The 17448-nt window shown below is 38.8% G+C and overlaps 1 protein-coding gene across 1 annotated transcript in view; it reads right to left on the bottom strand.

Annotated features, from left to right (window-relative positions):
- Positions 1 to 6970: 6970 nt before the first annotated feature.
- The window catches only part of syndig1l (synapse differentiation inducing 1-like), a 69224-nt gene continuing 58746 nt past the window's right edge, over positions 6971 to 17448 (bottom strand). The window contains exon 4 of the mRNA XM_023263089.3: positions 6971 to 9645. Within this exon, the coding sequence (XP_023118857.1) occupies positions 9487 to 9645 (159 nt within the window). The 3' untranslated portion in view covers positions 6971 to 9486. The remainder of the gene's footprint in view (positions 9646 to 17448) is intronic.

The raw sequence follows: 17448 nt of genomic DNA, 5'->3' as shown, positions 1-17448 counted from the left end.
ACCATTGTTCTCTAACATTTGCAACACCTGTGGGCACCTGGGATATGGATTTCACATTTTGTCAATTATTGGAAAGCAAATAATCAAACAAATTCCACATTTATGTCTTTTTAAAGGGTATAATAATTCACAGTAGACATTTCTGAGTTCTCTCTACTTCTAGTCATGGTCCTCCACTTCTGTTTCCATAGAAATGGAGGACTTTACATAGCAGTGAAAAATGAGCCCACAGTGAGTAAAAATGTAACAGGAGCAAAACTGCTCAGTTTGGGGAGTTAAAAAAGAAAAAATGAAAAATGCAGCTGATGAAAACTAGACTAACATGTAGACTAAAACGTAATAAATATTAAAGGCTAAAATGAATACACATTTTCATCAAAAGGCTGAAACTAAATGGATATCAAGTGCTAAGCTATCTGCTAGTTCATTGTATCCCTATGAAGAACCATATTTCCCGAAATATTGATGTACAGCAAAGGCGAATTAAATTAAATTTCACGAATTAACCATTCTAGGAGTTTGCAGGCCCATAATACAGCTTGTTGTAAGAATTTTCTATTCACGTTGATAACTGCTTTGCCGGCTTTTTACTTTATCTTATCTCCCAAAGAAGATCCCCAGCTGCTGCCTCCGACCAACTCTGAATAGCTGCTCGTACACTGATTCCTCTGTACAATCTCATGTTTCCCCTTTCTGACTCGGCTTCCCCTCGCATTGCTTTGGAGCTGATAAATAAATCTTTACAGAAGTATCTGGTTCTTTCCCGAGGGCCTCAAAATCCATAACATTAGTTCCATCTCGCCCCCTTTTCTTCCCGTCGCTTACAGACAAACCGACAAGTGCAGAAGCAAGATAAAAGCGGGAGTTATGTGAAAACACGAAATCCCTCACTTTCATTGCATTTGAAAGGACTTTCCTTGAAACGCATCGAGAGGTGTGCAGAGTCATGGATGGAGCCCAGCGGTGCAGGTTTAGGGCTGTATTTTTCTAAAAGGAGCCATTTTTCCCAACGTGAGAGGTTCTCGGGCAGCCCTGTGTGATTCACCACCTCTTCAGCTGCAGCCCGAATATCCACCTGCACAAAGAAAAACCGCTGCTGCCGCAAGGTAAACAATGATCCTAATGCTTCACCGAGGAACACACTGCAAACATGTGCAGATAATTGCACTATTTAACTCGAGTGCTGCTCCATGAGTCTCCTCTTGATTCAAAATGGCACAAGTTTGTCACTCTGCAGGCTTGTGATGGGAAAAAAATCCTGATCATTTCTCTTGCAGGAGTAAAAATCTACACCAATTCCATCGCTGCTGCGGTGTTTGTTTAACTGCTGCCAATTAAAATAGATTTCTCGCTCTATGGATATTTTCAACTATTTCTCATGAATAACTGACAAATACAGCTCGGTCTTCTCATCAGGGTTATTCAGCAGGGACGTCATTTTCTTCTCTCCACTGAGGTTTTCTTATTGAAAGGCAAAAGTAAAAGCAAATATACTCAAAAGAATATCCAGTCTAAATATAGAGACTCTCAGTGGAGACATAGCTAAAGCTCTACAGCAGCAATACTGATGGAAAACAACATTCACTGTACTTCACTATATTTGTAATGGTTGCAGAGGTCAACTGTGATATTAATTCAACCATATTTCACCAAACAGGGTCGTTTTCTGTGGGGTTTCTTTTTCAGCACCTTTCTTCTGCCTCTTTCCAGCTCAACAATCCTCACGGTTAGTGGGTTGGATATATTAGACAGCAAGTGAACGGTTTGTCCTCAAAGTTGATGTGTTAGAAGCAGGGAAAATGGGTAAGGATTTGAGTGAGTTTGACAAGGGCCAGTTTGTGATGGCTAGACAATGGGGTCTCCAAAACTGCAGCTCTTGTGGGGTGTTCCCGGTCTGTAGTGGTCAGTATCTGTCAAAAGTGGTCCAAGGAAGGAACAGGAGTGAACTGGCAACAGGGTCATGGGTGGTCAAGGCTCACTGATGCATGTGGGGAGTGAAGGCTGACCCGTGTGGTCCGATCCAACAGACGAGCTGCTGTTGCTCAAATCTCTGAAGAAGCTAATGCTGGTTCTGTTAGAAAGGTGTCAGAATATACAGTGCATCGCAGTTTGTTGCGTATGGAGCTGCATAGCTGCAGACCAGTCAGGCTGCCCATGCTGACCCCTGTGCACCGCCGAAAGCACCAACAATGGGCACATGAGCATCAGAACTGGGCCATGGAGCAATGGAAAAATGTGGTCTGTTCTGATGAATCAAGTTTTCTTTTGCATCACGTGAATGGCAGGGTGCGTGTACAGCACTTACCTGGGGAACACATGGCACCACTAAGTCAGCGGAGGCAGTGTGATGCTTTGGGCAACGTTCTGCTGGGAAACCTTGGGTCCTGCCATCCATGTGGATGTTACTTGGACACATACCACCTACCTAAGCTTTGTTGCAGACCATGTACAGCTTTTCATGGAAACGATATTCCCTAATGGCTGTGGCTTCTTTCAGCAGGATAATGTACCGTACCACAAAGAAAAAATGGTTCAGGAATGGTTTGAGGAGCACAACAAAGAGTTTGAGGTGTTGACTTAGCCTTCAAACTCCCCAAATCTCAATCCAATCTAGCATCTGTGGGATGTGCTGGACAAACAAGTCCGATTCATGGGCCCAACTCACAACTTACAGGACTTAAAGGATCTGCTGCTAACATCTTGATGCCAGATATCACAGCATACCTTTCGGGGTCTAGTGGGGATGTTGTTAACGTATTGTGAAAAACATTTCTACAATATTGCATAATAACAAAGGACGAATGCTCTTAATGTGACATTCAGAAAACATTTTAAGAATGGCAGGACACCATTCAAAGAATGTTAGAACATAGTGATCGAACAAAGTTGTCACTAAAAATTAGTAGAAAGTCCTTAATGAAGGTTAATCTAACTTTAAGAAATTCTTTCTGGGAAATGGATAATAATTTTATGATAAAACCTTCTGTTGAATACATTTCCAGAACTTTCTCAGCACATTTTTATAACAAAAAAAGCATAAATTCCAACAGAGATCCTGCAGACACTGATTCTTCACTGTTTGTAACTGACTAGCAAAATAAAGGAAAAATAGCTGCAATTAATGGTTATTTTTACTGTTGACTAATCAGTTGATTATTTTCTTGATAAATCAGTAGTTCTTTGCTCTGTAAAATGTTAGAAAACTGTGACAAATGTTGATCAGTTTCTTTCCAAAGTCAAAGATCACAGATGTCTTGTTTTGTTGACGGTACAAAGATATTTAGTTTTACTGTCACAGAGGAGGAAAGAAAACAAAACATATTCACATTTAAGAAGCCAGAATCATACAGTGTAGACAATTCATCAAAACAGCTGTTAGATTAATAGTTGTCAACTAATCCATCAATTCTTGTAGCACTAAGAGGAAGGAAACTGTACTTTAACTTACTTTATTTGGCTGCTACGTACTTTTACTTTTCATGCCATAGAGTATTTTCACATTGCTGTATTGCGTCTTTAACTTTGGTAAATGATGTGAATATTTCCACCACTGGGAGATGGGAGTCTCTTTGTATAAAAAGAGCATTTTTCATGGCCAAAATGCTTTGCTGATCTATATAGCTGCAGCCTTTAGGAGCTGCTATGGAAATGAAGCTGAACAGCCCGAGGCTCGGCTGGTTCTGTCCTCTGAGATGAGAACATTTACAGAATATAACATCTGCACTTTTTTAAAAATGGTTTGGAGCTCTGGAGACATTCAGTGTCGTCTCAGTAGTAAAAAAAAAAAAAAAAAAAGCAGCGCCCACTTCTCTAAGCTGCTTTCTCTACATAATCTTGCACCACAAAGGTACACTCAAAACCAGCACCTGCTCATTGTACTATTTTTGTGAAGTCACATAAGCTACAAGAGCCTCTTTGTCTGAGGTTCCAATCTGTCCAGAAATCTACTTAACATCCCAAGAAATTCTATTTTTAAAAAAAAGTGAAATTTGCATGTCTTTCCTTTTCTAAATCACTGAAAAACTGAGACAGCATCACGAAGCACTCCAAATCAAATATGTTAAGTATGGATATTTGAAATAGTTTCTGCTGTAGGGGAATATTACACAGGATGACCTCAGTGGGAGGAGGATACTCCCTCGCTTTTCAATTTCCATTTTGCTCAGCTTTTCTCGCCAGTATGAAATCCTCACGGGTTCCTCGAAGGCACTTTATCTCCCCAAACAAACCTCAAAAACCTGTAAGGGGAGCAGGATATCTGCAGGTTCTGATGTACTACACCTACAATCTTCCATTTGGCAGGTTGGAAAAAAACAATGAATTCCTTCAGAAAGTATTTGCAATTGAATTCGGGCTGTTTTTATTTTACATTTTTTATCCCACTCTCGTCTCTGTGTTGTGGTCTCAAAAGGCTGTCAGTTCCACCTCTGTAGGAGTGAATGTTTACTGCAGTGCAGAGCGGCCAAAAAAAGACTCAATAAACAATCGGTGAGGGACGTGTGGCGTGCACATCCTAATTAAAACGCAGTTCTGAAGCTGATCTGCATGTCTTTTAGCCTGATCCACCTGTGAACCATGTAATTAAAGCTGCACATCTCCACTGACTTGCAGTCATTGTCATGTGTGGGCAAGTGTGAGAGCTCATAAAGCGGAGTTTCCAACGTATTGCACTATCCTTGAGTGCAATACAATAACCAGTCTCAAGCAAAGAAAAGAGACTCTAGTGTTGTAGCTCCCAGTTAGGAACCCAAATAAAGCTTAGATTCATTTCTCTCCAGTAATCTTTGACATGATCCACAAAGCATCGAGAAACGGTCGTCGAAATGATGAATAGTGACTCATCTGCAGATCTGGGGGAGTGCTGCTTTTCTGAAAACAAAAACCTCTCAATGATTGAAAGCTTGTGATGATTCTATTTGTAGCTTTACAACAACAGAACATTTTTCCGGAGCTGCCGATAACTTCACAAGTGATTTTTAAAGGGAGCATTTGAAATCCCTCGTGCACAAATCAAATGGAACACGAGAGGACAAGCAAAATATTTTCCTGCTCGCTGTCTTGTTTTCTCAGGCAAACCCGCCAAACACTGAGAAACACAAGTGCCTGCTTTTGATCTATGTTGTTCATTAATTCAGTCAGCTTGTGTGTCTGCTGCTGTGGAGTGTCGCCTGTTTAGCATATCCTGGTGATCTTTGTTTTGCTGTATATGAGCATTGTTCACCCCTGATGACTAGGCGAGCATCTCAACATCGTCTATTGTGCTGCAGCATGTTCGCTGACAAAGACATCATCCTGTGACTCACTCTTTTCTCCTCCTCCTGTAATGAAAGCTGCTGCTGCAGTCAAACCCACTGCTTTTAACATGAACACAGCCGAGCCATGTTTAACCTTCGCAGGAAGATTCAGCCACAGGAATTTAGCTCCTTCAGGATCCATTTTGAGACCAGTTATTCTCTGCTGTGGACCCGAAATTCCCACGGACGATCAGAAACTGGGGTTAAAATGAAAGAAATTGTGTCGAGGGAAATAAAACTGCAAATGAGAACTGCATATTTTGTGTAGATTCACAATATGTTGAGTCAGTGCAACAGAGAATGAAAACAAATAGGCCTATAGACAGGAGCTGTGCAAGCAGGCTACAAATTCATAACGAATAAGCAACTGAATGGGTCAGCTAAATGTATGAATATACAGTTGAAATAGTTAGCTAAAATGATAAACATAACCCCCACAGGCTGGTAGCCACTAGCCATGATGAGTTCATCACTTCATCTGTCTCTCTTCTTACCCTGATGCCCCCATCACTCTGGAACAGGGTAAATCTGGACTCATCAGACCACATTTATCCCTTGAAGATGATGGTTCACCACTATCCTTCCAGGTTTTAATAATGCGTTGGACGGTTCTTAACCTGATTTTAGTAGTTTCAGAAATCTCCTCAGTTGTTTTCTTTGCTTGATGCAGGCCAATAATTTGACCCTTCTGAGACAGATTAACATCCTTTCCATGACCACAGGATTTGTCTTCCAACATGGTTGTTTCAGAAATGAGAAGCTCCTCACTGCATCAGCTAGGGTTAAATAAGTTGTTGCAGCTGAAACGTATTCATCACTGCAGTAATTATCCAATGGAAGGGTCTTATCTATTTGCTTAGTTAAATCCAGGTGGAGACTTTTTTCTTGACCAGGCAGTGTACTTAACTACTTGAAAGTAATGGCTAAGCAGTTAGCTATGAGAATGAATACACAGTTGAAATTACTTAAGTATTTTATGAACAGTAGTGATAGACAAAATACATAGTATTTGTTATCTATGGTATATATTTAAATAATTAGAAGTGATTGGCTGAAAGTAATGCACAAAAAAAAATCAACTAAAAACAATAAACAGTTTGAGAGAAGTAATAAACAGCCTAAACAGTTGACACAGTTAGCTAAAAATGAACAACTGAAATAGTCAACTAATGTGTGTGTAAGAATGAACTGTCAAAACAGTTTTCCTCAGTTGATATTTAACTCACCGAAACTTAAAATACTGATCTTTAAAGGGTATTTTTTGCTCACAGCTGTATGGGTTTGCTGGACAAAGACTTTGAAACCATTAGAAATAGTTTGCACCAAAACCAACAATCACTGGCCTCTGAAACATAATCGCTGCTCTGAGTGTGTGAAAGTGACGATAATACGGTTCAGTGTAGAAAACGCCAGTTTGTCCTGTTTCTGTTGAGCTGAGTGTCGAGCGGCTCTTACGTTCAATAACCGAGACGGTGACAGCGGCAATGAGAAACACTGGAGCTACAAATTTCAGAGCTGCTTCGTCTCTTTCTGGGAAAAAAAACCTCCTACACTGTATGACTCAATCATCTGCTTTAAGCACAACTCAGCCGATTCTCTCAGTTTGTTGAGGGTTTTTTCAGATATGAATTTTTCAGTAGAGTCTATTTTTAAGTAAATCAAAGAGGGGAAAAACATTTGCTTTTAAGAAAGGTCATCCTTCCTTTCTGGTTTATTTGTCATTACATTTGAACATGTCTTTATTTGCACTATGTACACGTTGCCTTCACACAAGATAGGGAAAAAAAGTCTCCAAACAAACAAAATTAAAAAGTCATCTTCTTTAGCTCGGCTTAAGAGCACGACACAGAGAGATCACTATCACCCTGGCATTGAGAAACGCATTCAGCAAAGGATCTGATCACAATGAGAAGAAAAATAACAACAGCATCAAAACTCACGTACTGTCGGAGCACATTGCACAATACCAGGTCGCTGAAGAAGCCGGAGAAAAACACATCATTTGAATGACACGCTACAAAAACACAAAGCATCGTTATCAGCGGTGAACCCTTTTCCGAGTGATGAAAGCAGACTTACACGCTCTTTCACTATAGTTACAGTGATGGTCATGACACACTGGAAGTCAGTAGCTCACGAGTTACTGCTGGGACGAGAGGCCAGAGGTTAAAATACCAAACATTTACAGTATAATAACCAGCTCATGAGATGACCAGAAACTCAATGAGGTGAATCTTAGGGCTCTGAATGTATGAATCAGCTCTTTAAGATCTGTTTCTGCAAAATAAAACACTCTTAGCTGTTGTTTTGTTCAAGCAAAGCAAACTTCAAACATAATCTTATAAAGAATTTCACTCTTCATGAGTGTTTTTTTTTTATTTTCACACAGCTATGGATGGGGATTGTTTACTTTCAGTTTTTTGAAGGCAGCCGGTGACACTGAAAGTGGCTTATTAGTGAAATTAATGTGGATGTGCTATTTTTGGGCTATGCTCCAGAGAATACACATTCCTTCAGAAAAAGCCATTACAGCGAGCTAATTGTGCACCATAACTGTCAGGTATGACTAATGCAAGACCTGTGCAGGGAAGCGTGTTTTGTAGCCTCTTGAGGCTTCACGGCTTGAAGCGGTATCTGTCTGGCTTGTAATCGACGATATAAAAACACGAACTGACGCAGTAGTATTTAATAAGAAGCCCTTCGTATATAAACTTGGTGTATATCTGCAAGTGTTCTGTGATGGAGGAGATTGAGACGTGTGAAATATCCTTGTTTATTAGCCACAGTGACGAATGTGGGTCAAAGTATTGTGCAAAAAAAGGAAAATAAAAATGAGCTCCTTCCCAGCCAGATCAATTTTAATTTAAGCTGTTTTATGATCTGACAAAAACATGTTCAAAGTCCAATCAATCATGCGCAGCAGCAGCAGCGGTGTACTGCCGCTACAGCCGGAGTCATGCAAAGAATAATTGATCAGCTGAATTCAGAGCTGTCGGGCGGCGACACTTTGTTTATTTGTGCAGCCCTGGAGGATACGTAGGGCTTTTAATGACATTATCTACTTGATTTATAACTTCTCCAGCCTTTGTGAATGGCTGATGCTTCATTTCACTCGGATGCTGCATTTTTGTTTTTATTTTGGAAGTCGTTTTGCCCTGAATTTCTGACCATCTCACCACCTCACATCTGTGCTTTTACTTCAGAATGTGTCCTTAAAGCGATGTTAATGAAGATGCCTTCAGACAGCAGGAAACACAAAGGGACAACGTGAAAAAAACAAAGCACATTTAGATGTATGTAGGCAAACCGCATCTGCACGAGCAGATTTTGCGAGTTCTTCGGGCACCTTATTCGAAAAACTACTCTCCTCAGGCGCTGTTGAGATTCTTGTATTCATGCCAGTGCATATAATTCAATCAGAATGAAGCATCTTCTGGTCCTGATATCATTTTATCATAATTTTTCCGAGCTTCCAGAGTGTTTTTTCGATGACACTTAGCAATAGTTCTGCATTTTTTCTTGTTTCTTGTTTTTCTTGAAACAGAAGCCCTCCTTTTTCATGATTTAACAAACTGTCCATGTGATCTTGTATTTTTTGTCTTGTTTTATCATGTTTTTAGTTGATGAAGGCTCGGTTTCAGGTGACAAACTGACATGACAGGTGGCAAGACTCCATAGAAAGGCTCCAATTTTAACAGCAGCTCAAATATCAACAGTTTAGTGTTTTTGACTTGGTTATTCACCTTCTTTAACCTTGGTTAGTTAATAATGATGACTTACTGGGTCAGTTTGTTCTCTCCAAAGTTTCTGTTTGTGCTCTTGGAAACGAAGAAGGTGATGGTTTAAGTCAGTGGGATGCAAACTGGGCTCCAACAAGGACTCATGCCATTACTCAAACCCCTCGTCTCAATGAAAAAAAACAAAAAAAGCAAAGTTTCTCTATCCCCATTCCCTCTCTCCTCGCCCTCCAGCTTGACCTCTCTCCAGTCACTGTGGCTAATCTTGGCTGACGGAGGGCCTGTTGGGAGAGAGAAGGCTGGAAAGAAAGGAAGGTGGAGTGGGGGGAAAAAAAACTGTACACTCCCGGAAAACTTTTTCCTCGTAGTCTGCAGGAGTAGCGACGTTCCCCAGAGGGGGCTGTTTCTCTTCCTGGTTCTCCCCGGAGGCGTTCGGGGAAGGAAAGGTGCGACAGCTATATGTGTCCTGGTTTCGAGAGGTAGGCGATGAGAGCTACCACCACCCCTACGTAGACGCCGGTGCCTATAGTGATGGAGAGGGCGGCAAGGAACAAAGCCCTCCGGGAGGCAATGTTGGCCAGCGGGAAGTCACCTTTGCTCACTGCCTTGGTGGTCTGCAAGACAGAGAAGAAGAAAGTCAGGAGTCAGATTCTGTTTGCAGGAGATTTCTTTATTATTTCTGTGGCAGTGTAGAAAAAAATAAAAATTGGAATCGGAGGACGGGCCCATTGACCGAGCAGGAGAGCTCATCATGCGTGTCAGGACTAAAAAATGGCAATTAGTGTGAAAATGTCAAGGACTGGAGGATACTTTCATTTCAGCTGCTGGAAATAAATGATAAACGACATATGAGAAATGCAGATTTATCTTAATTTCTTATTAAGTTTCAAAAAAACCTCGGTATACATGTTTCTATACAAATACTGGACACTTTCAAGTATTAATCAAGCTAAAAAGCAGGTTATTTTTGTGCTTCTGAAGCACAGAGGGCAGTAACAACCCCCGCTGCCGTGACCCAATTACTATGTGTTTAAGGCTCTAGTGTATTTCTACATCCCAGTATAGAAACATATAGATCCCCTCTGTGGTGTTGCGGTAACCACTCTGCTTAAATAACAGCTGCTCTCTGCACAGTGAGAAGCTAACTGCAGTGAAAAAACAACCAAAACGTCACCATCCAGAGAAAAACTGTAAATGACACCAACTACTTTTCTCCAATCAAACAGAAATCCTGAAATAAATAATATATTTTTGCCCTCTGACAAAATATTTTGCTTTGACGACTGAAAAAAAACGACAAATCCTTCACGCCAGAATGAAACTCTGTCTGCTATTTTTAATCATCTGAGCTGAACGTCTTGAATCAGGCTCATCAACGAACCAACAGAGTTGCTGTGTTTTTCTTGCAGACTTGTTATGTTGGTGGCCCTTTGGCCTGCTGTCTCTGCCCTCTGATGATTGCCTTAGAAAATGTTGTTGCTTGGAAAAGGCACAAAGCCAGAGCTATACAGGCTGTCATGACGAAAAACAGAACACTGAGTACTCAATACTGTTTTATGTGCTGTTTTATAGTTTCATATTGTTGTGTGATGCAGTATTAAATGAGACAACAGCAGTTTGAAATAGTTAAAAGGTGCTAATCTTTGTTGTCGTTTTGTGTTTTACGTAGAAGCTTGAAGACCACAACAACCAACAAATCACATGCTTGACAGGCAAATATACGAGCCAGGATTCTGCCATTGCAACCATGTCTGGGTTTATTAGGTTCTGCGTACTGGCACGATTGTTTTTATTCTCTCTTTTCAACGGCAATAATTTACAGTAAAAGTAACGATTTTTAACATGTTTCATTTGCTCCAACTTCAACGTTCTGTTCCATTTCACTATTTAACAATTAACCATTTAACAATTTGTCATCAATTATTTGTTAAAACGAACTAAGTCTAGTCAGATTGAGCTCTTTTTAAGTACAAATTACCCCAAAAGGTGGCCTGGTTTCATTAGCAGCTTTGCCCCAGTATTCCAGTATTGCTGCCCTAACTCTGGCCAGAACCCATTAACCGCCACACAAGTCTTTGTCATGGTGCCCGTTGCTAGCTTAACCTCCACATATGAGTTAATGTATTCATATGAGTTAACAGCCAGCAGACACAGACAATTATTTGTTTGGAGTTATGTTTCTGGCCAGTTTTCATTTCCTTTTAGCTCTGTTTTGTTCTCCACCACCTCCTGAGGCCATGAAGCAATGTGATGACAGCAGGAAACAACATCCAGAAACTGTTTTGGACTCAGAGAGTTCATAACGAGTCAAAAAATTTAAAAAGGTTGGTGAATTTTTAACAGGCTGTACCTTGTATTTCAGAGCATTCATACTTGTCCATACAGCAAGAGACCACAGTGTAATGACTATCACAGCAGAGAGGTAACATCAGCTATTTAACCGATGCTAACAGGGCTCCTTGCTTTTTGTATCATTCCACAAAACTTGCACCATTGATATGAATACAAAAACCCAATAATGACTGGAGGTTAAATGGTGGTTTATCTTGTCTATCATGCTCATTGTTGTTGTGTTTTCAGAGCGGTGGAGCTCCGTATCCTGCAGCTATCTTACCGTTTGAATGGACTTCCTTGCTGGGAGGGAAATAGAGGAAAGACAGATTATTTTCATTTGTTGTTTTCATTCACATCACTGAATGGAGGTCAGCGCCGAAGCAGAAATGACACAGTATGAAGTGTTGCACTGGCATTGTTCAGGACTCCGTATTGGTTTTTCCATTTTCCGTCTTCATTGTCTTTCCCTAAACTAAATTCTGTTCTGCTTTATAACAGCATTGTCACATATTTATCTGTGTTTTCTTGATGATGAGATTCAGCGTGTTGCTAAATCTCAGCCATAATTGACTGTCGGTCTGACTATTGTGCTGATTGTGTGCCGATGCAGTTTTGAAATGTAGTCCGTGGATGTGTGCGGTGACCTTCATTATTCTGGAATCCATTTTAATAATGACGGACTTGGTGTGTGTGATGTGTGCGAGCTGATGAGGCTGGCCTCGGGGTCGCTACATCTCTCTCCGCCCCTTTCCGTTTGGAGGTGAGCCAAGAAGATGAGGCTACGTTTCTTCTATCGCAGCTGAGGTTAAGAGCGAGAGCTGATTAGATTGCAGCGTCCGCAGTGATGTGGTATCTGATGGTGGCAGTGAGGAGAAAACTAAAAACCAAAGTGAGCTTCCATACAAGCCTGTTATGACCTTCAGCTCAGACTCTGTGGATCTGAGGTTCATTTGCAGAAAGCGCTGCTCATCACAACAGAAGTCTGGCAGGATTTGGCAACTGAGCTGCAAGAAGGCAGCTGGTTCAGGTAGCTGATTCATAGAGCTCCCATCTTTTATCAGATGTGCTCCGCATAGCTAACTGAAGGGACAACATGAGAAAAAACTACTTGGAGAAACCAAAACTGGTCAATGCAATGCTGTGCAAACATTTAAAAAAATGACTCATATTCTAATTTCTATTTCAGTGTTCTATGCTTGTAGCTGACTGTACCATTAGCATCTAGGGGAGTAACTTACAACGACAATGTATGAAAAAAGGAAATAAATACATTAAAAAAAAGTGGAATCCTGTAACATTCAAAAGCTGTAAAAAAAAAAACAACAAAAAACAAAAAAACAGAGAAAACGAGAAAATATTTGTGAAATAATATTTTTTAGCTGATTAAATACAATAAATGAATGGAATTTTATGATCATATGTTGTAAAAGAATTAATCACTATTCATAAAAATACAGTTATTTGATGTGGACATTATTTACAGTTTTGGCCTGTTTTTTACAGTGTAAATTCATACTTTTTCTGCAAGTTTTCCAGATACTACCTGTAATTTAACAAAACAAATACAATCTATAAAATTGTGCTTGAAATATATATGCCTTTTTAAAACCTTAATACATATAATTTATAGAACAGTTGTAAAAAAAAAAAAAAAAAAAAGAAAATTTACAGTTAAATGTTTTAACCAAACAAATTACTCTTCTTTGGAAGTATTTTTAATGCTGATTCTATGTACAGTTTTGGTCTTTTTTTTTTTTTTTTTTTTTTTTTAAAAAGCTTTTTTTTTTTGCAGTTTCTCTGCAAATTAATATTTTTTTTCTGTCAAATTAAATTATGAAAATCTGTGAAATAACAATAAAAACAATGTTTCACAATGTTCAAACCCTAACATACGTCACTTTTCTTTCAAATGAAGGCACATATCTGTCAGATTTTATTTTTTTCAGATTTAAATAATGTAAAACTGTAATTTTACTGCCAAACAAGATCAATTTCCATTTGAAAAAACAGATTTTTATTACTGACAGTTTTGCTCTTTTCCAAGTTTAACATGTTTTTTTCTGATATCTGTATTTTTTTAAACTGTGCCAATCCTTAAAATAACAAATTGTTTAGAAAATTGCAGTTAAAACCTGTTTTAAAAATAAATTTTATACAGTGCAGTCTGACCCAGGCACATGACCATTTTATATATTATATAGCACATCTGACCGAGCAATAATTTATTGACTACTGCTGACCGTTAGACATTAATAAAACACTATACAATATATTCTCGTTTTTGTGGCTATATTCCTTTATTTATTCATTCATAGGCGTTCATTTATTCAATAGGCAGCCTATATTTGAGGATTTCTATCACTACACACACAGAACAACTGACTTCTTAGGTCAGTTGCAGCAGAGTGTTGGAAGAAGCAAACTCAAACTGGTATCTGAAGGCTGCTGCTGCTTTAAATTTCATCTGAACAACAACGATAACACTACAGATCAAGTCTTTTAATTCTGTTCAAATACCAAACTGTCCAAAACTAGGGCAGCCAGTTTTTGCATGGCCAGAAGTGCAGATATTCCACATAATACAACTACTCTACTGGATGTAGACTCACATGGACACTAATGGTACAGTCTAAGCACAAGAGCAAAACATAGAAATGGAAAATTTGATTATTGGGTCTGTATTTTTTTTTAAGTTTTTGTATGAAAATAAAATGCTAAAGCTACAATTCATATGCACACAGTTAAAAAAAATTACTTGAGAGGCAATTATCTTTTTGTAAAGAACTGGATAATAAAAAATGCACACCCATTTTTCATATTTTCATTGCCCTTGTATTTTAAATTGTAATTTAAAATATGGAAAATATTAATTTAAAAAATGTAAATGCTACATTTCTGTCCCTTATTTAATCATGCTGTTGCAGTCACATTCTTATCTCAACATATTCCATTTTCAATTTTTAAATTAAATTTTATTTATCCTATTTTAACAACCACATGGCTGCGACTACTATCGTACAGTCGGTGCCACCGTTCTGCATCCAACAGCTCTATGTGCTTTGAATTGCCCCGAGGGGACCATTTAAGTTTTTTTTTTTTTTTTAATATACCAAATTGAATTGAAAAAAATGAACAAAGAATTGCAAAGTGCAAAATCCCACACACTGTGACCCAAGTAAATGGCTAAAAATCCTATTGGATTGATTTTAAACTATTACTAATTCACTTTACATTATGTTTATGTGTAGAAGTGATGATAAAAGCAGAGTAGCATTCCAAATAGAATGTAAAAGTTAAGTTATATCTGCAGCAGTGAAGCTAAATGAGGACAACCGTCATGCTTTCTCTGTTTCTATTTCCTTTCTCTTCCTTTTTCCTACTTCAAACTCAATCATTGTCTGTTTTTTCTTCCTGTTAATCCAATCAGATGTCGCCGTGACCTTTGCTAGCCAATCATCTTCATTTAACTCTTCCTTTCCCTGCTGCTGTCATTTCACTGGAGACTGATTCAATCCTTCCTCTATATCTCCAGTTATCGCTCTTGATCAGCACCAGTGTCTAAACTCAAAATGGTGGCATCACAGTGGAAAGTATCTAAGAACATTTACTCAAGTACTTAAAGTGTTGTGTTTAAGTACAATTCTGAGGTACTCTGCTTGAGTATTACCATTTCCTGCTACTTTCTTCTTCCATACTGTACTTTTTACTTCACTGCATTAATCAGTCAGCTTTTTAGGATGATTTGACACAAAGGATAATAAAACAAGTTATTAAATTACAACACAGTCACAGAATATAACTTCCAGTGTTTGTGGTTGTTAAAATCTCCACCAAACAGTGATTTTTCTTCTAAACTTTTTGCATATTTCAATAAATATTCCAATGATGCAACATCTCAGCAAAAATCAAAATGTATTTTTATTTTTTTCATTTTTACATAAGTCTGACTTTTAATGCAGGACTTCCAATGAAGTATCTTTACTTTCCTGTATCGGTACGTTTACTTAAGTGGAGGATCTGAGTACTTCTTCCACCACTGCAGTATGTGGTCTAATCGCCAAAGACTCCATGCATATTCCTTCAACTTCCCCTTCTATGCAGACTAACTCAGATAAAAATAATTTAATTAACCTTTAAGCCTCTTTGTCTCTCCTGATTGAAATATTGTATTATTCATAGTCTCGGCCCATTTGCACTACAGTCATGCAAACCAGACAAAAGAGCAGCGGCACCAGACAATGACCTCTAGTTTCTGTTACCTCTCTCTATGTGACTCAACATTCTGGATCTTTCTGTCTGCAGTTTAAAATCACTTCAGTGATGCATAAAGATTTGACAAAATGTGACCTTAGGCCTGCTTTGGCAACAAATATTAGAATAACAAGACAAAGATGGAGCATTTATTACTGCAAAATAACTCTAAGCAATGTAAAAAGACAGATAATTAGTATCTGTGCTTCCTGCACTTTCTGTGGAAGCATTACGGCATAATTACCATTTACTCACTTTAAGAGGTTTGTTATGGTTAGCGGAATGAAAAGTTCTTTGTTATGGCTGTCTTTAGGGTACAGAGACTTTTTTGAGACATTTATTTTAACAAGATCAGATTTGTAAAACTCCCTGTGTTTTTCTGTGGACAGAAACACAATGAGAAAGTGGCTGCTTATTCAAATAATTCACTTTAAAGAGGGAGCCCAGCACAGACTCAAAGCAGCAAAACTTAGGCTCCATCCATTGTTTCAAAATGCATAAAGCGGTTTTCAGACAGGAAGTGGCACCGGCGCTCCCATTCATTTCTACTGCTTGCACCACACAACAACAGCATGCCGCTACGCTGAGCAAAGCGCAGGTCAAAATTTCTTGAATTTTAACCCTGCTTGCCATTACGTAGGAACACGCGGCCAATAGGAATGGGCTTTATATCCACCGCCTGGAGCTCTTGTCTTGTAGACAAACTGAAGAGTGCAACTACAGCATTACTATGGGCTTGTGGCTGATGGTCAATGCCAGTACTGTGGTGTATGTCATGTGACTGTGTTCAAAGTAGTTTCATCAGGACATGGGATGATGTCCGCTGAGTTCATTTTGCATTATTGATTAATCCATCAGGAATTTAATAAGGCTGAAAATTGCACCCTTTGACAGAGATTAGTCTTGAAAAGCTGTTGTAATATGAGTGTGGATGTAGCCATAGTCAGGACCCCTTGGCATCACTTTTGAACACACTGGTTACCTTTTTGTGTCATTTTTTTTACTGCGCAGAACAGTCAGAACAGCTGATTCAGACATTATCAGCCCATTCAATCGCTGTTATCATTGTGCATCATTCCATTACATATGAACCAGTAGGGACTTCCTAATCCTGAGCTTAACTAAGAAGTTTGCAAAAAAAGGGAGGATTGTTGAGTGCTGCTTATGGCTCCAAAACAGGTGTGAACAATGGGTAAAAAGCAGGTGCTCTACAAGGACCAGGCCCGCGGATGAATAGAAATACAGAAAAAACTTGCTGAAGCAGTAACTGTGACTTGAACTGAAGCAAGAAAAGTCCGAGGCACTCTGTACTTACTCAATTAAAAGTCCTTTATTAGCTACATGGACACCACCAACATGTTTCGACACCAAGTCTTCGTCAGGGCAACATTTGTAAATGAACTGAACAGCAGGAAGTCTACTTTTAAAAAACACTTAACAGGAAGTCACATGATCGTGTGTGGTCATGTGACTCCACCCAAGTATTCATTCATAAAAGACAAATAAAATATAAACACTTTGGAATATTTTCACAGAGCAATAGGCAAGCATATCATCCATAATGCATAAATAAAGCTCATTATGTAACACTATATTTCAATAATAAACCATGATGCATCATGTTAACATATAGAAGAAAATAAATAATGAAAAAATTACGAAAAAATTACTGACTGCAAGGCACTGTGTGTAGAATAGGAAACAGTGGCATGAAACAGTGAGTAAACCCTCATCATCAAAGACAATCATTCAGAACACATTAATATATTTACAGAAACGGAGAAAAGTCTATTTCTTCATTTAGTCCAGGGAACACAGTTGCTTTCAAAGAG

This window comes from Amphiprion ocellaris, chromosome 12, assembly GCF_022539595.1.
Source record: "Amphiprion ocellaris isolate individual 3 ecotype Okinawa chromosome 12, ASM2253959v1, whole genome shotgun sequence".
Taxonomy (NCBI): domain Eukaryota; kingdom Metazoa; phylum Chordata; class Actinopteri; family Pomacentridae; genus Amphiprion; species Amphiprion ocellaris.
Note: the sequence above shows the minus strand (reverse complement) of the source record. Positions and strands in the feature narration are given on the sequence as shown.